This window comes from Manis javanica, chromosome 1 (assembly GCF_040802235.1).
Source record: "Manis javanica isolate MJ-LG chromosome 1, MJ_LKY, whole genome shotgun sequence".
Classification (NCBI taxonomy): Eukaryota; Metazoa; Chordata; class Mammalia; order Pholidota; family Manidae; genus Manis; species Manis javanica.
This window is the reverse complement of record NC_133156.1, coordinates 80036547-80063209: the sequence shown is the minus strand read 5'-3', so window position 1 is coordinate 80063209 and position 26663 is coordinate 80036547. Positions and strand designations below refer to the sequence as shown.

Here is a 26663-nt window from a genome sequence, read left to right as displayed (position 1 = left end):
ATCTTTCAATATACTCAAAGGAACACAAGTGTGAAAGAATGTGATGGCATGCTTGATTTTTAAAAATAAGTCATCCCGATATGATACTTGCTTGAAAAGATAGTAAACCAGGCTCACCTAGTCCCTGAGTGGGATGTGTTTGTGTGTGTCTATATGTGTGCATGTGCACATGTACGCACATTTGGGGTGGGTAGCCCAGGAATGCCTGACTGTCTGTTGGAGGCCTTACATGGTGACAGATGGGGAGGATGAATCAGAGTTGTAGGAAATTAGCCCTCAGGCTCCATAGGAAGCCTCTTCTTCCTCCTTCCCTGCCCACTGTTTGACCAGGAGCAAAGCTCCTGCCACTCTGAGCAGTATGCAATAGGAGCTATTAATCGAACTTTGTAGGAAAGTCCATAGTTTCCAGCTATAACATTGATGATGGTGGACATGCTCAAATCTGTATAACAGTATGATTTATCTCTCCAGTGAGATCAAAATTCTAATCTTATTTTTTGTCTTTAAAGCATTATACACATTTTTCTTTTGTAGATAAAGGTTTATTTTGGGGTAATGAATCACTTTCTATATCTATGTCTATATCCATACCTGTATACTTGTCTCTGTCCCTATCCTTATCTCTGTCTCTCTCCCTGCCCCTATATTTATCTCTATATGACAAATAGAACAAATTGTATATATGCATGTGTGTGTGTATATATATATATATATACACACACACACACACACACGCATATACACATACACATATTTATATCTTTCTAAAAATGAAAGAGTGAACTTGAACACCCTTTGGATGTCCTTTTCATTATTCTGTGATATCAAACCCATTTTTATGAGCAAGAAAAGTGAAATGTTATTTAAAATAAGTGTAGTCAATATCCTCAAAAAGCTGTCCAAATATATCCATGAAATTTGACACTGTCTTTGATACTAATTTGAAATTAGTGTTTCCCCAGTGTATGGAATGTTACTATCATATTTTGGATAAGTCTTAGCAGTTTACTTTTTGTCTTTATAGGTGAAGATTATAGTATAGCTTCATCGGATGTGGTCTTGCTAGAAGGGGAGATCAGTAAAGCTGTGCCAATATATATCATTAATGACATCTACCCTGAGCTGGAAGAATCTTTTCTTGTGCAACTGCTGAATGAAACAACAGGTGGAGCCAAAGTAGGGGTATTAACAGAGGCGATTATTATTATTGAGGCCTCTGATGACCCCTATGGATTATTCGGTAACCAAACTAGTTTTTTCTCTTTTACTTGGCTGTGTAGATTATACATTTCTTTATTTTTAGAGACTCAAGATTGATTTAATCTTGTTTCCTTTTTTTTTTCTGATTAACTTTTTTATTTTGGTACCATTAATATATAATCACAGGAGCAACATTGTGGTTATTAGATTCTCCCCATTATCAAGTCCCCACCACATTCCCCATTACAGTCACTGTCCATCAGTGTATTAAGGTGCTATAGAGTCACTACTTGCTATACTGCCTTCCCCATGCCCGCCCCTCTATGTTATGTGTGCTAATTGTAAGGCCCCTTATTCCCCTCCTCCCTCTCTTCCCACCCACCCTCCCCAGTCCCTTTTCCTTTGGCAACTGTTAGTCCATTCTTGGGTTCTGTGAGTCAGTTGCTGTTTTGGTCCTTCAGTTTTTGCTTTGGTCTTGTGCTCCACAGATAAGTGAAATCATTTGCTACTTGTCTTTCTCCACCTGGCTTATTTCACTGAGCATAATACCCTCTAGCTCCATCCATGTTGTTGTAAATGGCAGGATTTGTTTTCTTCTTATGGTTGAATAATATTCCATTGTGTAAGTGTACCACATCTTCTTTATCCATTCATCTACTGATGGACACTTAGGTTGCTTTCATTTTTTGGCTATTGTAAATAGTGCTGTGATAAACATAGGGGTGCATATGTCTTTTTCAAACTGGGCTCCTGCATTCTTAGGGTAAATTCCTAGGAGTGGAATTCTGGGTCAAATGGTATTTCTATTTTAGTTTTTTGAGGAACCTCCATACTGCTTTCCACAATGGTTGAACTATTTTACATTCCCAACAGCAGTGTAGGAAGGTTCCCCTTTCTCCTCATCCTTGCCAGCATTTGTTGTTCCGTGTCTTTTGGATGTTGGCCATCCTAACTGGTGTGAGATGATATCTCATTGTGGTTTTAATTTGCATTTCCCTGATAATTAGCAATGAGGAGCATCTTTTCATGTGCCTGTTGGCCATCTGAATTTCTTCTTTGGAGAATTATCTGTTCACATCCTCTGCCCATTTTTTAATAGGGTTATTTGCTTTTTGGATGTTGAGGCATGTGAGTTCTTTATATATTTTGGATGTTAACCCCTTGTCAGATATGTCATTTACACATATATTCTCCCATACTGTAGAATGACTTTTTCTTCTGCTGATGGTGTCCTGTGCTGTACAGAGGCTTTTTAGCACAATGCAGTCCCTTTTGTTCATTTTTATTTTGTTTCCCTTGCCTGAGGAGATGCGTTCAGGAAAAAGTTGCTCATGTTTTTATTTAAGATATTTTTGCCTATGTTTTCTTCTAAAAGTTTTATGGTTTCATGACTTACATTCAGGTCTTTGATCAATTTCAAGTTTACTTTTGTGTATGGGGTAAGGCAGTAATCCAGTTTCATTCTCTTGCATGTAGCCAGCACCAGTTGTTGAAGAGGCTGTCATTTCCCCATTGTATATCCATGGCTCCTTTATCGTGTATTAATTGACCATATATGCTTGGGTTAATATCTGGGCTCTCTAGTTTGTTCCACTGGTCTATGGGTCTGTTCATGTTTCCTTTTTAATGTGCTGTTACTGATATATAGGATACTGATGCACACTCACGAGCAGTGGTTAATGGTTATTAAAAGAGAAAAACCAATCTTCTAGCATAAATGTGGGAGTCATGTACTTTCAGGCTTTTAGGTCCTATCTAGTTCCTAGATAGGTTTAGTGAATCTTAGACATGTCTTTAAAAATTAATTTAATTTTTAGAAATTGACACAAAAATCTATATTTCTGATATTTCTTGATAAGTAGGAAAATCTGGCAACATTGAGACCTCTTTCCTGCACAGCATCAACCATAGGAGCAAAACAACAGCTGCCTCTTTGAAGCCAGGATTGCACTGTGCATTTAGCCACAGAAATCACTAGACCTGCTTAGCTTATAACTGGTCTATATATGCCTGACCCCTGTGGGTGTCTGAGATTTGGTTTCTGCTTCTGTCATAATGAAGGATAGTTTGGAAGTTTTGGTAGGCCTGACCAATTCATATCGCTGTACATTACTCTGATTTTTGTGAGGTTTAGCTATTTAGATTGCTTACAGAGGGGAAAAAAAATCAACTCTAGGGTAGTATTTGGTTAGCTCTGTGTTTCACTTTGTATTTGCAATAAACTCTGCTCTGCCCTTCAGGTTTTCAGATTACTAAACTTACTGTAGAGGAACCTGAGTTTAACTCAGTGAAGGTAAACCTGCCAATAATTCGAAATTCTGGGACACTCGGCAATGTTACTGTTCTGTGGGTTGCCACCATTAATGGACAGCTTGCTACTGGCGACCTGCGAGTTGTCTCAGGTAATGTGACCTTTGCCCCTGGGGAAACCATTCAAACCTTGTTGTTAGAGGTCCTGGCTGACGACGTTCCGGAGATTGAAGAGGTGAGAGGAATGGCTAGTATAGAATGACACTATAAATCATACCTTGTCTTATAGGACTAGAACAGATGGCTGTTATTGTGGCATTTATATAGGATGTCAAATTTTTTTTCTGGGAGAAAGTTCAAAATATGGTAGTTTGAGAGTCATCTTTGCAGATAACAAAGATAAGAATATTCTGGGAATAGGTCTTGTACACATACCAGTTTACTAGTGAAAGTTGTTTTTCACAATTACATTGTATTTTCAACATTTTCATTAAATGATTAATATATATCTATCATAATTTTTGCTATGTTGTTACATATAAACCCTTAAGATGTTTGTATTCATATTCCCTATTGGTGTGAGTATGGGCCAATCTTAATTATTTAAGTATAGGTTTCAGGTTTCCACTTTTTCATTCATTTGTTCTTCAAGAGTGTTGAGAATTTACCACGTGGCAGCATGCTAGATGTATCTGCCAATATTTATTTTTTATGGTGAAGAAGCAAGGTGGCAAATAAAGGCTCAGTGGGAAAGCCGGTTCATCACTAATGTATATTGGCTGCAGATAATTTTATGAAATTCAAGTATTGTTCAAGTCTCAATCTCATAAAATTACTTCTAATAGCATTTATTCTTCAATAGTATCAAATTTCATTTCAATGCTAATTGTGTCATTATTCACTTCTAAAATATTAGATATTAGTTAATACACATAAAACATTTCCCTTGCTTCTCTCTACATTTAGGTGGCATGATGATATGATGATTTGGTTTTAAATTTTGTCAGAGAATTTCCATTTACGATAATGTGGGGAATAAAACATCATAGATTAACTATTCATAAAATATGTATGCAATATATTCCCTAAATAGAAAAGTTATAAGACATAAATGTTTGTTCTTGAAATGATAAACATAAATAAGTATCTTAAAATTGATTCACAAGATTATATAACTGTATATTAAGTAAATTACAGCCTATATGTCTTATGTATAATATGCTGTATTATTAAAAATTAACGTGGATTATTCTGTTACATGTTGGGTTTGTAAATATAATGAGCGGGTTTCTTTGAGTCTATTTATATTACATTCCATTTCATAATTATACTTGTACGGATTGTATATTTGATTTTTTTTTCTTGTATTGTTCTTGCATTAATTTCAGAATTGGGATTCTGTTAAGGAAGTTTTCGCTGTATTTTTAGGTCATCCAAGTACTACTAACTGATGCCTCTGGTGGAGGTACTATTGGGTTAGAGCGAGTGGCAAATATTATTATTCCTGCCAATGATAATCCTTATGGTACAGTAGCCTTTGTTCAGTCAGTGTATCACGTTCAAGAGCCTCTGGAGCGAAGTTCCTGTGCTAACATAACTGTCAGACGAAGGTATATGAGATAACTACCTGCATCTGTGGGGTGGTGGGAATTGTGGGGTGTGGGGGAAGGATCTCTTGTGGAGCTAAATCATTTAAGTTTGGTGGTGGCTATATAATTCAGATTTTTTTATAGCTTATTATAATTTGTTAATTGAATTATGCCTATTAATAGTGCCCATTATATTTATCATGCCTATTAGTGAAATGGATAATAGATTATACATCTTTGGGTTTCTAATCTTAGAAAGTTATTGCTTTAATCTATGATTTGTTTGAATTAGAGCTTAATTGCACTAAGCTTCTAAATTAAAGAATACTTAGGTGCTATATGAAGTTGATTTTCAGGTTCTTTTTTTTCTGCGTTTCTTTCATGAGGTAGCATACAGTTCACTGAGCTCCTTCAGAAATGGGGTCTTGGGAACTTGTGGCAAATACATTTCTTTAAAATGTACTCATGCTGTTAACATTATTACTTTGTTTCAGTAAAATTGAGTACTGAAAACTCATTTCCTAATTCTGTTTGTTAAATGTGAAATGGACATGATTTGCATTTTTGCAAGGTACTCTCATAACTGGTTAAAAATAAATATTTGCTCAAAGACTAACAAGCTTTCCTTATATGAGAAAACAATTATTGAATGACATGTAATTAAGAACCATGGTTATGTTTATACTAGTACTTTATATATTTTTAAAAACATGAAAACCACAGTCAGCATTTCACATCTCCATATATCATTCACAGATTACTCTAAGTGCCTAACCTGTCTTTTAATTGTCACCCCACGTTTTAGCGGAGGGCACTTTGGTCGGCTCTTGTTGTTCTACAGCACTACGGATATCGATGCGGTGGCCCTTGCAGTTGAGCAGGGTCAAGATTTACTGTCCTACTATGAACTGCCAGTTCGAGGGGTACCTGACCCCCTCTGGAGAACTTGGGTGAATGTCTCTGCAGTGGGGGAGCCCCAGTATACCTGTGCCACTTGGTGCCTCAGAGAACATGCGTGCTCAGCGTTTTCATTTTTCAGCACGTCTGGGGGCCCCCAGTGTTTTTGGATGACATCATGGATCAGCCCAGTTGTTAACAACTCAGACTTCTGGACCTACAGGAAAAACATGACCAGGGTAGCGTCTGTTTTTAGTGGTCTGGCCGTGGCTGGTAGTGACTATGAGCCTGTGACAAGGCAGTGGGCCACAATGCTGGAAGGCGATGAATTTGCAAACCTCACAGTTTCTATTCTTCCTGATGATTTACCAGAGATGGATGAGAGTTTCTTAATTTCTCTCCTTGAAGTTCACCTCATGAACATCACAGCCAGTTCTAAAAACCAACCAACCATAGGGCAGCCAAACACTTCCACTGTTGTCATAGGATTAAATGGTGACGCCTTCGGAGAGTTTGTGATCTATGGTGTTCATCCCAATACTTCAGAAGATGGCTTACATGTCGAAGTTCAGGAGCAGCCACAAACTTCAGTGGAGCTGGTGATTCATAGGACAGGGGGCAGTTTAGGTCAGGTGACAGTCGAATGGCACGTAGTTGGTGGGACTGCTGTTGAAGGTTTAGATTTTATAGGTGCTGGAGACATTCTGACTTTTGCTGAAGGTGAGTGATGGATCTAAATGGATTTTAGTTCCCCTGGTGAAGCCATTATCGTCAGTTTTTATGATAATGCACATAAGAATTCTTACTTACTTTATACATTTTTGCTAATATGTAAAAATACAGTGTGATTTTTGAAAAAATAGAACTTGGTTTGTTAATGCTTGACAAATCATTTAGGCTGAGATGGTCCTATATATGTATCTTTTTAGTTATTAAGACATGAAAATTTTCAGGGAATTTATGAATTTTATGTGATAGCAGTGCTTTTAAGGAAATACACAGGCAACTCTAAGGCAACTTCTGATCTTGTAAGGGGAATTACAAGTATGAGCCATGGATCTACAACCAAAAATGTGCATAAGAAGTATTGGTAGAGAAATGAGTATTAACTGGGAATACTTTTAAGATGCAGTAGACAAGTTGGGATAATCTTTTATGAAAGCAATTTGTAAGTATAAATAGTATGGACTTCGGTGGCTTCATATTAAATTAATTCATATTTCTTTGACATTCATATTAAACATTCATATTAAATTAAGCCTACTGATACATCTGTTTATAATACTGCTCTTACATTTAAAGGAGATCATTATTGTAAATCTTCATGAGCAAAATAATTGTAGATAACTCAGCCAACAAATTAGGGTCAAAATCACTGATTCTTTTCCAGGACTGGTTGAATCTAATACATTTGGAAAATTTGGAAAGCCTATATGTTTAAAATCTTTTTTTTTTTTTTAGGTGGGGGAAAGTTATCCTTATTGAGATCATTGTTTAAATCCTCATTTGAGCAAAAACAGATTCCATACACTTTTTTTAAATGTAGTGTTTTTCTGATTGAAAGTCATATATACTCACAAAAACTTCATGATAGACAAAATTAAGGAAATGTTTCTCATAATTCTGTATCACAGAACAATTCATTGTATCTTTATAATTTTTTTGCATATACTTTTCTGGAAACAGTAATTGTTGATCATGATACATATAAAGTATACTTTTTGAAACATTAATGAGCATTATGTTTTAGAATAAAACTTTAAAATAGTATAAAACATTTCTATAAAGTTATTTCCTACTAGGAGACTTTGGGAATAATGGAATATGATATGCTTGATAGAGCCAGGGTACAGGTTGTTAATTGGTAACATTTCTCCCTATTTCAAAGGAAATGATGAAAACTTAGGAGAGAGTTGAGATGAAAAATTCAAGTTAGGTTTTCCGGTGGCTTTAGTAACTACAAAGAAAGTTATCATATAAAGTAGTAGCATTATATAAATTAGTATTACTTTGAATTTTATCCTTGGACTATATTTTACACAGCTAACCAATTCTTGGATAATCTCTAGTTTCTGTGAATTGATGAAATGCACCAGGGTCATGAGAGAGAGAACATATATTCATATCCCCTTTTTCCTTTTTCCTGCCTCTTCTGTTTTCATCTTCTTTTCAGAAGGTGGCAAAGAACTAGTTGTGGGATCCCATAGGCTGAACAGCAGAAACAGTAGTAGGTTTAGGGGTGCTCAGGGGTTCTGTGTGTACTAGTAGGGTTCTAGGTTGCAAAAATAGATTATTTGGCCCTTGTTGCTGTCACTCATCCTTTGAATTCCTCTTCTGCCTCCTCATCGCACAATATCCTGGAAACTGGTATTTGATGCTGTCATCTCATTTAGTTACCAAAAGACTCTTCTCACTCAGGCTTGTTTTTCCACTCAGATTCTGCCATCCCTTTTCTGTTGCCCTTTTGGTCCCCATTCCCTAAGTGTTCCTGTCCTTTCAGGGAGTTACTGACTTAGTTACCTACTGGAAAGTACCGTAATTCCAGAGTGAAACAGTAATTTCAGAGTGAGACTGAGACCTCTAGAGGGAGCTGTTTCTAGACAGAAGTTGCTTCAGAAGCTATTTCCCTAGCTAGGTCATTGTTCTCGGGTGAAGGCCAGGAGTAAAACCATGATTCTTTGAAATAATTCTTCCCTTTAATTTTTCTGTAATTTAAAATATTCCCCATAGTCTGTCTATATTAATAAAAATGTAGTGTTTCATATGTGGAAGGATATACAGATTAACATACAACATTTGTACTGGCAGTAATATTGCTTCTTATACTGAACTATCATAATTCCCTTACATACTTTCACTTAACTTTTAAAAATCAAAGTAATTTGGGGTTTTTGAGAATTCTCTATGTTGGTGATTTTATTACTTTGGCTTTGATTCCATTAATTTTTTTTATAGGGGAAACCAAAAGGACAGCCATTTTAACCATCCTGGACGATTCCGAGCCTGAGGACAATGAAAGCATCCTAGTCAGTCTGGTGCACACTGAAGGCGGAAGTAGGATTTTGCCCAGTGCTGACACTGTCCGAGTGGACATTGTGGCCAATGACAATGTGGCAGGAATTGTCGGCTTTCAGACAGGTTCCAGATCTGTCATAGGGCACGAAGGTGGGTTCCTTTTCTTGTTGGGCACTGTTGTTCTCTTTTCTGTGGACGTCATTTTCGTTATGTAATCTTCTAAAGTCTCCAATGTTTTTTTATCATTTCATTATTTTGCAGAGCTGTGTGTGTGAACGTGCATGGAACTGACTTGGGGGAGGGCTATTGAGTGAACTGTTCTACCTATATTTAGGAGTCTTACAAATTGGTGCTGTGTTCTAGCTTGCCACCCCCACTGGTGTGATTTTTAAGGAGTTTAGTCAAACCTGAGATGCTCGTCTTTCTCATCTGTTAAATGATGGGAAATAATATTTACTCCATAAGGTTCTGAGGATTAAATGAGCTAATAAATGGAAAGTGCTTAGCATAGTTCCTGGCAGTGTGCATGTGCTCAGTCATAGCTATAGATACTAAGCAGTGAAAACTTGCTCCCTGTTCAAAACAAATAGCAGGGTGTAAGCAGAGAATATTTTGGCCTGAACTTTACATTGTGTTCATACGTTTTATGAATGAAGTGCCAAACTAGTAAAAATTATAAAATATCAATTTCTTTTTCTTAATAACAATAATTTTTTTGACTCTTTTATATTTGTATCATATATAGGACTTTGCATATATAAGCCAGTTTTTGTTTAAAACAGAGCAGTGTTTTTTGACTTTGAATAAGACTTTCAGATAAAGCTGGTATTTATAGCCTATGTTTCCCTATAGTTTGTAGTTAGAAATTTAAAAAAGATTTGTGCCCAAAAAGATAAGAAATGAAAAGTATATGTATCATGCATTTGAACTTCTATATTACAGATGGGAAAACTGAGACAGAAAGATTAAGTGACTGGACAAGGCCATGTTAGGTGCTGTGCTAGAAACTAAATACATTTTAGTGTGCATTACCTTTCACCTGCTTGCAAGATTATTTACCTACCATTCCAAATGTCTGAATCATTTTTCAATACTCTTCCCTTTTGTTAATGCTTTAGAATCTCATGGTGTCATGGAAGTAGTGAATAGAAGTGATTAATAGATTGCTGTAAATCCAATCTGAAGACAGATTGTCAGCTCTCAAAAAATTATTCGTAACATATTACAAGTAAAAACTCAACTGAAGGAAAAGTTAATAATGACAAGAACAAAAACATTTATTGAGTGTTTTCTATGTGCCAGACATTTCACATCCATTATTTCACTTAACTTGGTGAAGTGGGTATAACGTTAAACACCAGATTTTCACATAAGGAAACTGAATTTTAGACTAACTAGCCCACAGTTATTCATGGTTGAGTGTAAAGCCAGTGCTTTCTGAACCCAAAGCACATGCTTTTGGGCAGTTTATGAGAAGAGACTTTGTTTTGTTTGACCTTGTATCTGCTGAAAAAAGGGACAATGCAAGAACTTCTGGGAAATACTTCAGGGAAGTCGGGTTGGAAGAATAATGAATTTGAGTGGCAGTATCTATGTGAGAGAAGAAAACTGGTGGGAGAACCTGTCTTTATCTCAGGTTAGAGATGGAAATTGGATTTTGAGGGATAATAGTTGAAATCAGGAAAACTAGTAAAATCTTTGTGGCTAGAGGAAGAACAACAGCCAGTTGTCGAGGATGGAGCCCTGTGGAACAGCAGACTAAGGTGCTGGGAAAGGAAAAAGACCTGAGAAGAGAGAGAAGCTCTGCCAGAGAGGTGGGAAGAGGCCAAAGATAAGAGTGTTTTCATTAGTTATCAGGAGAAGAAAGTTGATGTGTCTCATACTAATGTGGACAACAAGTGAGGTTAGATTTCCTAATGGACTGAAAGAAACTGTAGTAACTGTAGAATCTTTAAGGACAACTTGTGATGGGAAGCAAATATCTAAGGATGACAGAAAGATGTAGAGGCCTTTGGACAGTGCTCTTGAAAGTATGACCCTCAAGCTGAAGCCAGTCCACAAAGTGCTGCTGAGTGTGGCAAAGTCGGAAGCTGAAATAACCTTTTTAGAAACCTTTATAAAAAGTTCATTTTGCTGTGATATCCAAAAGTGATATTTATGGGCTTATATGTTCCTTTTGTTATTTAACTCATTTAGTCATTCATTTTATTGTATTTTACTAAAGTGTCAGTTGATGATAGATTGGGGCAAATAAAAGAGAACAAAGCAGAAACCTGTTGTCTTTCACTGCGTTAGTTTAAGAAGCACGGCCTTTGGTGATTGTCTGCTTAGGCTATGAGAACAAGGAAAGGAGAAAAATTGGAGAATACAGATAAAGAGGAGGATTTTGGATTTTTGTTTTTGTTGAAGAAATATAGGAAAGCACATAATGTGAAAGAAGAGAATAAAAGTTCTAGTGGTGTGGAGGGTATAAATCAGATCAGAAAAGATTAGGCTTAAGGAAGGACTTAGAGCTAGATTTAGGTGTATGACTTCCAGAAAAAATGATGGAAAATTCTTTTAAAGGAAACAAAAAATCTGGATGTCCAGGGTGAATTTAAAGGGATCTTAACCATAAAGCAGTTAGTGTCATGACAGTGCATCCCCTGGGGAGTCTGGGTGGGGATGGTAGTGGTGGGTTGCAGGCTCTGTGGAAACTGGCTCTCTTGTCGGGTCTTGCAGAAGCTGCAGGAACTGGCCAGGTGCTTTCACTTGGATGATCTTACCTGAAAACAGACTCTGGGTCTCTTTAGTTTCCAACAGCTAAACATCTGCAGGAGATGCAAAGAGGAAAAAGGACTAGTAATTAAAAACAATGGTCCACATATGTTATTCATAAAAAATTTGCTTTATCATGTTAATCTATGAGCATGAGTTTGGTACAGGAAATAAAACATTGCTTTTATTGATTGCATGAATGCTTCCCTATATATTTTTTTATTTTTATTTTTTCTAAATAAAAATTAGGGAGCAATTTCTATTGTTTACCCATTTTTCTTTCCCCTTCTTTGCAAGCCTTTTCCTAGAGTCTAAGTTTTCTTTTTTCAAAACATGTTGAACTTTAAGAATTCAGAATTTTGTGTGTATACTCTGTATGTTATCACAAAATTGTCCAGAGAAATGTGTGTTGTGCATAAGTTTCACCAAAGTGAATTAATGAAAACCTCATGGTGATTTTTCAAAGATAACTGCAAAACAAACAGGATTGAAAAAGTCATGCCATGTAGGCCTTTAACAATGAGAATTGCTTTTGGTCTGTGTTGGAGTTTCATTTGTGGGATTAGATTTAAAATGTGGACTACAATCTAGGATATATTTTCAATTCATGAGGAGGAATTGTCATCTTGTTCAACAGTGTACTGAATTCTATAGAATCCTATTTGTCCATTTTTGTCCTAAAGCGATTAGATCGATGCACAGTAGTAAATACTACTTTCTTTCAAATGGAATGGGCAGAATTTAGAAATACAGGACAATAGATTTTTTTTTTTTGAGAGGGCATCTCATATTTATTGATCAAATGGTTGTTAACAACAATAAAATTCTGTATAGGAGGGTCAATGCTCAATGCACCATCATTAATCCATCTCAAGCCTAATTCTCATCAGTCTCCAGTCTTCTGAAGCATAATGAACAAGTTCTTACATGGTGAACGAATTCTTACATAGTGAATAAATTCTTACATGGTGAACAGTACAAGGGCATTCATCACATAAACTTTCGGTTTTGATCACGCATTATGAACTATAAACAATCAGGTCAAATATGAATATTCGTTTGGTTTTTATACTTGATTTATATGTGGATCCCACATTTCTCCCTTTATTATTATTATTATTTTTATTTTTAATAAAATGTGAAGCAGTAGGTAGATGCAAGATAAAGGTAGAAAACATAGTTTAGTGCTGTAAGAGGGCAAATGTAGATGATCAGGTGTGTGCCTATGGACTAAGTATTAATCCAAGCTAGACAAGGGCAGCAAAACATCGACGGTTGCAGAAGATTTCTCTCAAAACAGGGGGGGTGAGGTTCTGAGCCTCACCTCTGTTGATCCCCAATTTCTCACCTGATGGCCCCCCTGTGACTGTGCCTGTCTTAGGTTGTTCCTCCCTTGAGGAATCTTACCCGTCTCTGGCTTACCAGTCATCTTCCGGGGCCATACAGGGAAATATAAAGTTGATAAGTGAGAGAGAAGCCGTATTGTTTGAAAAGGTTAGCTTTTTATGTCTTTGCTGTGGCTTCTATGCCCAGCACTTGTCTCGAGGTATCTTTACCACCTGGAGGGATTATAATGCTCGGTAAATTCGATATGATGCACGAATTCTATTTAAGGCTTGTAATTAGGAAGGAAGAAGAAAAGCTGTAGAGGTAGCATATGGAAGAAAACATGGGAGGATTGATTATTTCTTTGACATATTTTCTTGTAGAGTACCTTAAGCATGTATAGGTTTTAAACTACTAACTAACTTGCGCATGCATATTAACATAATAGGAATACGGTGACATAAACTAAGCAAATCTATAATTACCAGCCATCTCCAGTGAAGCCAAGAAAACCAGTTAGGCACCCTAGGCATTTGTGAAAATTTGTCTATAATATGATGGATATTGTCCAACTGTACTTGAACAGTCTGAGAGAAATCAGACAAATTAAAGCAACCCATTTCTGGGATCTGTTCACATCCCATATGTTCTTTTAACCGTAGATAGTCTATAGTCGTAAGATTTTGGAGCGCTACAACTTGCTCCCCCCCCAACTCCTGGTTGAGTTCCAACAGTACAGATCCACTCAAATTTGTTGTCTCACTTATGCACATGCCAGCCTAGACATCTCCCTCCTCATTCCAGTGGCAAGTCCAGGAAACGGTGGGATGGACGCAGCCACAACCGCAGCATCACCCGGATCCCTGTGGAGGCTTTTTGATGATCATCCCCCGGCACGAGTCCTCCAGAGAGTGCTGATGCCGAAAGCTCCTCCTCATATCGTATCTTAGTTCATTTTCTGGGTAGCCAAGCTAGGCCTTGATCTTCTGCATATAAACAAACAGACCCTTTGCCCACACTTTGACATGCCCTCTATACCACTGTGTAGAACTCATTGGAGGTCAGCACACAGGAACTGCTTTTTTTTTTTTTAAGAGAAAGGAATATTATCAGAAAAGAGTACCTCCATAGCTGATCATCTGACACCCTTTAAGTGATCAACATTAAGGATATTTAAAGCATGCGTTGATCTTTGATTTACCAATAGTTTTATCCTATGAAGGAGTAATCCCCCTTTTCTTTCTTTCTTTCTATTTTTAATTTTCTTTAATTTTATTTTTTTAATCTTTAATCTACACTTACATGAAGAATACTATGTTTACTATGCTCTCCCCTATATCAGGTCTCCCCTAAAAACCACATTACGGTTACTGTCCATCAGCTTAGCAAAATGTTGTAGAATCACTACTTGTCCTCTCTGTTGTACAGCCCACCCTCCCCTTTCTCCCTCCCCCCCCTTATCCCTCCCTGCCCACCCATTCTCCCCAGTTCTTTTCCCTTTGGTACCTGTTAGTCCATTTTGGGTTCTGTATTTCCGCTGCTGTTTTGTTCCCTTAGTTTTTCCTGTGTTCTTACACTCCTCAGATGAGTGAAATCATTTGGTATTTCTCTTTCTCTGCTTGGCTTATTTCACTGAGCATAATGCTCTCCAGCTCCATCCATGTTGCTGCAAATGGTTGGATTTTTCCACTTCTTATGGCTGAGTAGTATTCCATTGTGTATATGTACCACATCTCCTTTATCCATTCATTTACCGATGGACATTTAGGTTGCTTCCAATTCTTGGCTATTGTAAATAGTGCTGCGATAAACATAGGGGTGCATCTGTCTTTCTCAAACTTTTTTGCTGCATTCTTAGGGTAAATTCCTAGGAGTGGAATTCCTGGGTCAAATGGTAGGTCTGTTTTGAGCATTTTGATGAACCTCCATACTGCTTTCCACAATGGTTGAACTAATTTACATTCCTACCAGCAGTGTAGGAGGGTTCCCCTTTCTCCACAGCCTCGCCAACATCTGTTGTTGTTGTTCGTCTTTTGGATGGCAGCTATCCTTACTGGTGTGAGGTGATACCTCAGTGTACTTTTAATTTGCATTTCTCTGATAATTAGCGATGTGGAGCATCTTTTCATGTGTCTGTTGGCCAATGTATTTCTTTTTTAGAGAACTGTCTGTTCAGTTCCTCTGCCCATTTTTTAATTGGGTTATTTGTTTTTTGTTTGTTGAGGCGTGTGAGCTCTTTATATATTCTGGACATCAAGCCTTTATCGGATCTGTCATTTTCAAATATATTCTCCCATACTGTAGGGTTCCTTTTTCTTCTATTGATGGTGTCTTTCGCTGTACAGAAGCTTTTCAGCTTAATGTAGTCCCACTTGCTCATTTTTGCTGTTGTTTTCCTTGTCTGGGGAGATATGTTCAAGAAGAGGTCACTCATGTTTATGTCTAAGATGTTTTTGCCTATGTTTTTTTCCAAGAGTTTAATGGTTTCATGACTTACATTCAGGTCTTTGATCCATTTTGAGTTTACCTTTGTATATGGGGTTAGACAATGGTCCAGTTTCATTCTCCTACATGTAGCTGTCCAGTTTTGCCAGCACCATCTGTTGAAGAGACTGTCATTTTGCCATTGTATGTCCATGGCTCCTTTATCAAATATTAATTGACCATATATGTTTGGGTTAATGTCTGGAGTCTCTAATCTGTTCCACTGGTCTGTGGCTCTGTTCTTGTGCCAGTACCAAATTGTCTTGATTACTATGGCTTTGTAATAGAGCTTGAAGTTGGGGAATGAGATCCCCCCTACTTTATTCTTCTTTTTCAGGATTGCTTTGGCTATTCGGGGTCTTTGGTGTTTCCATATGAATTTTTGAATTATTTGTTCCAATTCATTGAAGAATGTTGCTGGTAATTTGAGAGGGATTGCATCAAATCTGTATATTGCTTTGGGCAGGATGGCCATTTTGACAATATTAATTCTTCCTAGCCGTGAGCATGGGATGAGTTTCCATTTATTAGTGTCCCCTTTAATTTCTCTTAAGAGTGACTTGTAGTTTTCAGAGTATAAGTCTTTCACTTCTTTGGTTAGGTTTATTCCTAGGTATTTTATTCTTTTTGATGCAATGGTGAATGGAATTGTTTTCCTGATTTCTCTTTCTATTGATTCGTTGTTAGTGTATAGGAAAGCTACAGATTTCTGTGTGTTAATTTTGTATCCTGCAACTTTGCTGTATTGCAATATCAGTTCTAGTTGTTTTGGAGTGGAGTCTTTAGGGTTTTTTATGTACAGTATCATATCATCTGCAAATAGTGACAGTTTAACTTCTTCTTTACCAATCTGGATTCCTTGTATTTCTTTGTTTTGTCTGATTGCCGTGGCTAGGACCTCCAGTACTATGTTAAATAACAGTGGGGAGAGTGAGCATCCCTGTCTGGTTCCCGATCTCAGAGGAAATGCTTTCAGCTTCTCGCTGTTCAGTATAATGCTGGCTGTGGGTTTGTTATATATGGTCATTATGTTGAGGTACTTGCCCTCTATTCCCATTTTGCTGAGAGTTTTTATCATGAATGGGTGTTCAATTTTGTCAAATGCTTTTTCAGCATCTATGGAGATGATCATGTGGTTTTTGTCTTTCTTTTTGTTGATGTGGTGGATGATGTTGATGGATTTTCGAATGTTGTACCATCCTTGCATCCCTGGGATGAATCCCACTTGGTCATGGTGTATGATCCTTTTGATATACTGTTGAATTCTGTTTGCTAATATTTTTATTGAGTATTTTTGCATCTACATTCATCAGGGTTATTGGTCTGTAATTTTCTTTTTCAGTGGGGTCTTTACCTGGTTTTGGTATTAGGGTTATGTTGGCTTCATAGAATGACTTTGGGAGTATTCCCTCTTCTTCTATTTTTTGGAACACTTTAAGGAGAATCGGTATTATGTCTTCTCTGTGTGTCTGATAAAAATCCGAGGTAAATCCGTCCGGCCCCGGGGTTTTGTTCTTGGGTAGTTTTTTATTACCGTTTCAATTTATTTGCTCGTAATTGGTTTGTTTAACTTTTGTGTTTCTTCCTTGGTCAGTCTTTGGAGGTTGTATTTTTCTAGGAAGTTGTCCATTTTTTCTAGGTTTTCCAGCTTGTTGGCATACAGGTTTTCATAGTAGTCTTTAATAATTCTTTGTATTTCTGTGGAGTCTGTCGTGATTTTTCCATTCTCATTTCTGATTCTGTTGATTTGTGTTGATTCTCTTTTTCTCTTAATAAGTTTGGCTAGAGGCTTATCTATTTTGTTTATTTTCTCAAAGAACCAGCTCTTGGTTTTGTTGATTTTTGCTATTGTTTTATTCTTCTCAATTTTGTTTATTTCTTCTCTGATCTTTATTATGTCCCTCCTTCTGCTGACTTTAGGCCTCATTTGTTCTTCTTTTTCCAGTTTTGATAATTGTGCTGTTAGATTATTCATTTGGGATTGTTCTTCCTTCTTCAAGTGTGCCTGGATTGCTATATACTTTCCTCTTAAGACCGCTTTTGCTGCGTCCCACAGAAGTTGGGGCTTAGTGTTGTTGTTGTCATTTGTTTCTAAATATTCCTTGATCTCTATTTTGATTTGTTCATTGATCCATTGATTATTTCATAACATGTTGTTAAGCCTCCATGTGTTTGTGAGCCTTTTTGTTTTCTTCGTAGAATTTATTTCTACTTTTATGTCTTTGTGGTCTGAAAAATTGGTTGGTAGAAATTCAGTATATTGGATTTTGCTGAGGCTCTTTTTGTGGGCTTGTATCTGGTCTACTCTGGAGAATGTTCCATGTGCACTTGAGAAGAATTTATATCCTGTTGCTTTTGGATGTAGAGTTCTATAGATGTCTATTAGGTCCATCTGCTCTACTGTGTTGTTCAGTGCTTCCGTGTCTTTACTTATTTTCTGCCCAGTGGATCTATCCTTTGGGGTGAGTGGTGTGTTGAAGTCTCCTAAAATGAATGCATTGCAGTCTATTTCCCTCTTTAGTTTTGTTAGTATTTGTTTCACATATGCTGGTGCTCCTGTATTGGGTGCATATATATTTAGAATGGTTATATCCTCTTGTTGGACTGAGCCCTTTATCATTATGTAGTGTGCTTCTTTATCTCTTGTTACTTTCTTTGTTTTGAAGTCTATTTTGTCTGATATTAGTACTGCAACCCTTGCTTTCTTCTCACTGTTGTTTGCCTGAAATATGTTTTTCCATCCCTTGACTTCTAGTCTATGCTTGTCTTTGGGTTTAAGGTGAGTTTCTTGTAAGCAGCATATAGATGGGTCTTGCTTTTTTATCCATTCTATTACTGTGTGTCTTTTGATTGGTGCATTAAGTCCATTTACATTTAGGGTGACTATTGAGAGATATGTTCTTATTGCCATTGCAGGCTTTAGATTCGTGGTTACCAAAGGTTCAAGGTTAGCTTCTTTAGTATCTTACTGCCTAACTTAGCTCGCTTATTGAGCTGTTATATACACTGTCTGGAGATTCTTTTCTCCTCTCCCTTCTTATTCCTCCTCCTCCATTCTTCATATGTTGGGTGTTTTGTTCTGTGCTCTTTTTAGGAGTGCTCCCATCTAGAGCAGTCCCTGTAGGATGCCCTGTAGAGGTGGTTTGTGGGAAGCAGATTCCCTGAGCTTTTGCTTTTCTGGGAATTGTTTAATCCCGCCATCATATTTAAATGATAGTCGTGCTGGATACAGTATCCTTGGTTCAAGGCCGTTCTGTTTCATTGCATTAAATATATCATGCCATTCTCTTCTGGCCTGTAGGGTTTCTGTTGAGAAGTCGGATGTTAGCCTGATGGGTTTTCCTTTATAGGTGACCTTTTTCTCTCTAGCTGCCTTTAAAACTCTTTCCTTGTCCTTGATCCTTGCCATTTTAATTATTATGTGTCTTGGTGTTGTCCTCCTTGTATCCTTTCTGTTGGAGGTTCTGTGTAATTCCGTGGTCTGTTTGATTATTTCCTCCCCCAGTTTGGGGAAGTTTTCAGCAATTATTTCTTCAAAGAGACTTTCTATCCCTTTTCTTCTTTCTTCTTCTTCTGGTACCCCTATAATACAAATATTGTTCCTTTTGGCTTGGTCACATAGTTCTCTTAGTGTTGTTTCATTCCTGGAGATCCTTTTATCTCTCTCTATGTCAGCTTCTATACATTCCTGTTCTCTGGTTTCTATTTCTTCAATGGTCTCTTGCATCTTATCCATTCTGCTTATAAATCCTTCCAGGGCTTGTTTCACTTCTGTAATCTCCTTCCTGACATCTGTGATCTCCCTCCAGACTTCATCCCATTGCTCTTGCATTTTTCTCTGCATCTCATCCCATTGCTCTTGCATTTTTCTCTGCATCTCTGTCAGCATGTTCATGATTTTTATTTTGAATTCTTTTTCAGTGGGACTGGTCAGGTCTGTGTCCTTCTCAGTTGTTGTCTCTGTGATCTTTATCTGCCTGTAGTTTTGCCTTTTTATGGTGATAGAGATAGTTTGCAGAGCTGGTACGAGTGACCGCTGGAAGAGCTTCCCTTCTTGTTGGTTTGTGACCTTCCTCTTCTGGGAGAATAGCGACCTCTAGTGGCTTATGCTTGGCCGCTGTGCACAGACAGGGCTTCTGCTACCTGCCCATTTGCTATGGAGTTTATCTCTGCTGTTGCTGTGGGCGTGGCCTGGCTGGGGCTGCTCCTCCAAAATTGTGGAGCCCCATTGGAGGGGGAGTGGCCGGGAGGCTGTTTATCTCCGTAAGGGGCCTCTGTGCTCCCTATTGCCCAGGGGGTTAGGGTGCCCAGAGATCCCCAGGTTCCCTGCCTCTGGTCTAAGTGTCCTGTCCTGCCCCTTTAAGACTTCCAAAAAGCACTCTCCAAACCAAAACAACAACAGCAACAACGAAAGAGGAAAAAGGAAAGAAAAAAAAAAAAGGAAAATACGCGCAATTTTCTTTGTCCTCAGGCACCGGTCCCAGGCACCCGCTCACCGGTCCTGCTGCCCTGCCTCCCTAGCACTGGGGTCCCTGTCCCTTCAAGTCTTCCAAAAAGCACCCGCCAAAAAGAATAAATAAAAGGGAAAAACACCCGGTATCGTTTGAGGGACAATAGATTTTTACTCCGGTTGCAAACTTATGTGTAAATGTGCTCTTTATAAATCTGTGTTAGACATTTCACGCAGGCCCCCAGCTCAGCAGCATCGTAATCATCATGTCATGTTCTATGGATTTAGAAATTTTCCTTTTCTCAGAGACAGGATGTAGTTTTTTTAGACAAAGATTTGAACAAGAAATGTGATTCTTTTTGAAAAGTATAGAACTGCTCTAGTAGAAACACTCAACTTTTTTAAATTGTCCAGATTGACAGTTTGTCGCACATTAGTCATACTCCTGTAATTGTTTAAAATCATCTTCTATTTATTGTAGAGGGCCCTTAATGTGGGATGGTTCATGTACACCACGTATATACGTGTATCTATTAAAATGTTTCCTATATTTCAGTTTTCCATTATTTTTACACATACTGTAGTTGATATTTATCTTTTATAATGAATCTGGCTTGTTTTGGGAGAAAAACAGGACTATTAAAATGCATTTTACATTCATGTTTCTTATCTGCCTTAGACTAGGCCTTGATCCTATATGATAGATCTTCTTCTTTAATGTTAAAATATATCACTGACTTTTGGTGGACGTTGTGGATTTCATTTCAGGATGATCCTCTAGGAGTGTAGTCAGATTCTTCAGTAGGTGATGGCCCTTCTTAGGCTTTTGTTCTGGGCAACAACTAGAAGTCAGTGTAGGACCTAGTAAGATGTCATGTGAAAATCATAACCTACCCTTTTTAGAACCTTCCTCCTGTCCTTCCCCTTACATTTACAAGACTAAGCACTTGTTTCTGAGTTTTACATTTCCAGTGATTGTTCTTTGACTCCTCATCCAGGTAGAAGGTTACTTTCTGGTAATTTTTCTCATGAGGCGTTTTCAATGGACCTGGTCCCTGAAAGTCTGCCTTAAAAATACAAAGTGAATACCCCCATTTTGATTATTCATTAGGAAAATTTTCACACTATTCATGCTGTTGACATGATTTGCAATAGGCTTACAAGAGTGCATTTAAAGAATGCTTTATATATATGTGTGTGTGTGCACACATCATGCTTCAAATTGTTTATTTCAAGTTATATGGCAACTTGTTAAGTTTTCAAAGGTGATATAAAGTGGTATTAGACTTCACTGCTGTAAATTTGTAGGATTTTACTTTTTCTCTCCTTTAGCATTTCATTTTAATTTTTTACCTTATAATGATATATTTATTGCCAAATCTCTGTGTAATCTTGTTAACATTTTTTTATTATGATGATTACAGGTTCCCCTTCAACATGGATCTTTATTGACCTACATTTTTTTCTTCTTGCCACTGTATTCTTATTGCATTTTTTAGCACTTTATCAAGCTTCTATAACTTTCTTTTTGAAGTATTCCTGGAGTTTGTGATTTATAAAAATACAAAAACCATGACTGTATAAACCATTTTTTAATTGTGTCATCATACCCAGTTGTGATGATGCAGCTTAATAACTCCAAGGCTCTCTTTATGTATTTCAGGAATAAACCCTTGTTTTTCAATACAAACCTGATGATCTATGAGAAATTATGCATGCTGTGCAATAGAGAGACTCTAGGGTTTCATACTAGTACCTATATTCTGTTCATAAGAATTACACAAATAGAGCAATTTAAAATGATATGCTGGCAGTTATGGTTGGTCGTGCAGTCTTTCAGCTACATCCTAGTCTTTGGATAATCTGATTCCTAATTAGCAGTCCCTTAAGTGTTTCAAAAAAGCCCCAAGATGTAGTCTATTAATATAATAGTAAATGTTTTTTATACTGAAACACTGAAAAATTTATACATTAAACATTAAAGTGTTTGAGGAAACCTATTTCCCAGTCTTTCTAATGCTCTTCCTTCTTATATTCTCCACTCTCCCAAAGTATTTCATTGTACTAAAGCTATGTGTGCTTAAATTTAGTATGAAAAATTTTAGTCATTTTTTATTCATCTTATTCATCTTGTTTGAAATTAAGATAATCTCTTAATCAATACATGGTAATTAAAGAAACCTATTAGAAATACTTGTTTAGTTGTATTAGCTTCAGAAATAAAAAATTATGGTAGCTTAAAAAATATGAAAATGGTATTTATATTTTATTTCTACTCTGTTTAAAAGTGTCAGAAGTTCTTACTTGAATAACTAAGTAGAAGTGATATTTTTCAGAAAACATACATGGATTAAGCTATGTGTCTGTTGGAAAATTTAAATAAGGGTGTGTTCTTTTAAAGCCTTTTAAACACCATTCATTTATGTTTTCATAATAATAATTACCTTTTCATGATATAGATCATTTTTATATAGTATGTTCATCACTATAAAAGACTTGAATTGAGCATATTTTCAACAAGCCACATGGCAGTCAGCAATACTCGTTAGGAGCTTACCTTCCACTTACAGCAACTGGAAATAAACGACTTTCACGATTTTCTTCAATTATACAAAGTATTATGTGAGGATAAAAGCCAGAAATGGAAAGTATCTAAAATACCTCAGGTGTCCAGGAAAGATAACTGTAACTTTAGTAAAGTTACAGAGCTTGATGTAAAGATATGACACCTTTCCTTTGTATTTTTTTTTATAAAACAAAGTCACTGATGGTATATGTAAGTTAAAATTCTAAAACTGTGATTTTCAGGTATTTGCCAGCATTTTTATGCATGCATTGTGTAAAATCACATTACATATCAGTGTAAGGCATTTGTATCCTTTTGAGAAATAAAGGAATAATTTACTTGTGTCATTACTAGTTTTGACCATGAGGAGTTTATTATATTTAATTTACAGAACATTTGTTCGTGTTTTGGTGCATGTTTTGGAGTGTATGAAAGTTTGTGTTTCCCATTTTAGCATGTGCTTTTGTAATTTCTACATACTGAACTTCCTGAAGTTCTACTAAATGGAAGTATTTAGAAGTGGGATCCCTGTGTTAGTAAACAGTAAGTGTGTATAACGCTTCTAGAAAAGTCAAAATAGAAGACCCATATAATATTCTTGGAAAAGGTGCTTTTATAGTTGCATGTTTGAGATTTGGGTTTGCTGAGTTCAGATGTTAAAGTCATCTTCCATTAATCATTTATCAATCTGTATATTTCTCTTGCAGGAGAAATTTTGCAGTTCCATGTGCTAAGAACACCCCCAGGTCGAGGAAATGTTACTGTTAACTGGAAAATTACTGGGCAAAATCTAGAAGTCAGTTTTGCTAACTTTACTGGACAACTGTTCTTTCCTGAGGTAATACTGCAAATAGAAGATTTACTATACATATCCAGAGAAAACAGTGTATTTTGAGGAAAATGAGAAAACTCTGATTATGTAATATAAGGATTAAGAGAAGCTGATGGGAGAGCCTCTTGCTTAGAAACCTAAAGGAAAAACATTACTTAAAGAATTTGTAAGACTTAAGGAGTGGGTTTGTTTTTTCATATGTACTTGGTAGATCATTAAGGAAACAAAATGTTGACTTTGTATTTGAGCCAAGCTCTCTGCCTTATCTCCTGGCCTCACACTTTTGCTGTCACCTACGTCATTCTGATGACAGAGCTTGTCCCTCTTCTCTTAATTCCTTACTGTTTTGGGGCTCTAAGTGCATGACAACAAATGAATATAGGTACTAGTATGAAACCCTAGAGTCTCTCTATTGCACAGCATGCATAATTTCTCATAGATCATCAGGTTTGTATTGAAAAACAAGGGTTTATTCCTGAAATACATAAAGAGAGCCTTGGAGTTATTAAGCTGCATCATCACAACTGGGTATGATGACACAATTAAAAAATGGTTTATACAGTCATGGTTTTTGCATTTTTATAAATCACAAACTCCAGGAATACTTCAAAAAGAAAATTATAGAAGCTTGATCAAGTGCTAAAAATGCAATAAGAATACAGTGGCAAGAAGAAACAAATGTTTTTAGCTCTAAAAACAAATGTCATTTTAATGTCCTGTTCATACTATATTTTTCAGATTCCCTTTAGGGGCTCTTCCTGATTGTTTGAGGGAAGGTGATTGGTGGGAAATAACTATGTAAAGGTGTGGATACAAAATCAGCACCACTTCTTCGAAACTCTGTCATCTTCTTTTCTCCACACTTACTTGGTGTGAATTCTTGTTTGATAATATAGTTAGTTCTTTCCACTCCACTGCCTCAACAATAAGCCATCTCCCTGTAACCTTCTGCCTTGAGTATTGAATTGGATTCCTAATACCTGGTGTCTTGCCTGAGGGTTTTAGCACTGGGCAAGTTCACTGTGGATTCTATGAGACTGAGAAATGACAATGGAACATTCTTGGGGTAGAAGGGTTTATACTTGGCATTATTTTCCTGGCGTTGGTCAGGCACTTGAATCACATCTGCATCCAGCAGTCTGCAGGTCTGTAATCCACTCTGTCTCTGCCTCTGCCCAGAGCACTGGGAAGACCTTCTTATATAGTGACTCAGTCAATAAGGGCTGATTGCCTAGTAGTGTGGAAGTATTAGCCTAACAGTAGGCCAATAACATCAGCAAGTAGTTTAGGGTCATGGGAGGAGTCTGGCCATAGGAACTTCCATTTTCCTCACACCTGATTTTCCTGCAACACTGGTCTTTGTTTCCATGCTCCAGTTTTCCCCATTCACCACTGCCATAGAATTCTCCCCAACTTACTGCTTCCCATGACATTGTCAATAGTGCTTCATTACTTATTGGATAAGATCTACATTCATCAGCTCAGCATTCAAGAACCTCCAAATCTGCTTTAAGCCTGGTTTCCCATGAGTCAATGGAATTTGCTTATTTTTTAAGCCAGAGAGTTCTAAGTGAAAATGTATTTGGATGTATACTCTCTAAGGCCAACAAAGGCTGGAGATACTTTGTGTTCAATGTCAATGGAAGGATGAATGTTTCTGTTGACACAGGGATCATTGAATAGAACAATATTTGTGCATTTGTTGGATGATAACATTCCTGAGGAGAAAGAAGTATACCAAGTCATTTTGTATGATGTTAAGACACAAGGTAATTCAATTCAATTTTAAATATTTTTTTCTAGTATATAATTTTGTGTATGCTTTGAAGAAAATAAAACAATAGCTGCTATCTTATCTATTTTTAAATGGCAAAATTAGATGTATGCCATTTAAAAAATGTTACTGTCTTGCCAATGGATTTCAGCCCGGGACAATTTCACTATGGATTCAATTAGACCAAAAAAATGACAGTAAGATGTTCTTGGGGTGAAAGGGTTATATCTAACTTTATTCCCACGGTTAGCCGATCAGTTGCTAGAATCCTGTCCACTCAGAGCAAGTCTGTGTGCAGCAAGCTGGCCTCTGCCTCCGGGCTTCTCCATCCCTGCCGCCATCTCAGTCTCTGTCCTCAGCGCTGCCTCCACTCCAGTCTGCTCTCCTGCAGCCGTGCAGCCCAGAGCACTGGGTGGAGCTCTTTAATTAGAGTCAATAGAAATGTATTGCCCACACGTGTGGTGAGCTAGCCAACCAGGGCCAGGTGAGAATCCTGGCCATAGGAACCTTCACTTTCTCCACAGTCACTTTAAATACCATCTGTCCCATAAAAATGTTAGAGCAAGAAACATCAGCTCAGAATAGAAATACCTTTGTGGACTCAGAAAAAAAAAAAAACTCTGAAAAAATTTCCTATGGAATAAAATACATTTCCAAAGGAAGAATTTTTCTGTAATTATAGTACCAGACTGATTTGGGCTTGGACCAGTTATATGGATAATTTAAATATAATCATTTTGAGCAAATTATCTGGGTACTTTCCTCAGTTTCTACTCAACTTCTGTAAGAGATGTCCAGTATAGCAATATAATGACAATAATACGTCAAGGGAAAGAATTCCTGATTTGCTGTCTAGAAGAAGAAAACTAAAATGTGGATTGTATTTGTCAACCTGAAGATTTCTTTTGAGGAGTGAACACAGTAGAACATGTTCTGGTTGCTTTAATACATTTCAGAGAGTGGGGTTATATTTTCAGTATTTAGAAGTTAATGCTAAACCACTGTTTGATTTTTGTGGTCCCTGACATTTTTAGGAGTTCCGCCAGCAGGAATCGCTTTGCTTGATGCTCAAGGATATGCAGCTGCCCTGACTATAGAAGCCAGTGATGAACCACATGGAGTTTTAAATTTTGCTCTTTCATCAAGATTTGTTTTCCTGCAAGAGTCTAATGTAACAATTCAACTTTTCATCAACAGAGAATTTGGATCTCTAGGTTTGTGTTACTCTTGAGTAAATGGAGTTTTCAGGCAGATAGTTTTTATTTTTTTAATGTTCTACTTGTGTGGATAAAAGCCATTGCTAAAATTAATCAGGGTCAGGGAAAAATATAGCATTAATTCAGGACAGGACTTTATAACTTACTTATTTTTGAAAGATTGAAGGGGTTTTCTATTGTCACAAAAATACTATGTAATAATCAATCATAAAACCTCAGCAACAAATAATAGGCTGTTCATGGGTCCATTAATGTGGGTTGGGCTTGACCATGGGTGGCTCTACTCCATATGCCTCTCACTCTTCT

General features: G+C 37.0%; 1 protein-coding gene across 1 annotated transcript in view; it reads left to right on the top strand.

Moving 5' to 3' along the window:
* Positions 1-26663, top strand: part of ADGRV1 (adhesion G protein-coupled receptor V1) — a 577341-nt gene that overhangs the window by 127159 nt on the left and 423519 nt on the right. Inside the window, exons 30-37 of the mRNA XM_037012118.2 lie at positions 1025-1240; positions 3441-3685; positions 4879-5060; positions 5845-6656; positions 8892-9101; positions 23242-23372; positions 25036-25135; positions 26175-26354. Coding sequence (XP_036868013.2) covers positions 1025-1240; positions 3441-3685; positions 4879-5060; positions 5845-6656; positions 8892-9101; positions 23242-23372; positions 25036-25135; positions 26175-26354 — 2076 coding nt within the window. The remainder of the gene's footprint in view (positions 1-1024; positions 1241-3440; positions 3686-4878; positions 5061-5844; positions 6657-8891; positions 9102-23241; positions 23373-25035; positions 25136-26174; positions 26355-26663) is intronic.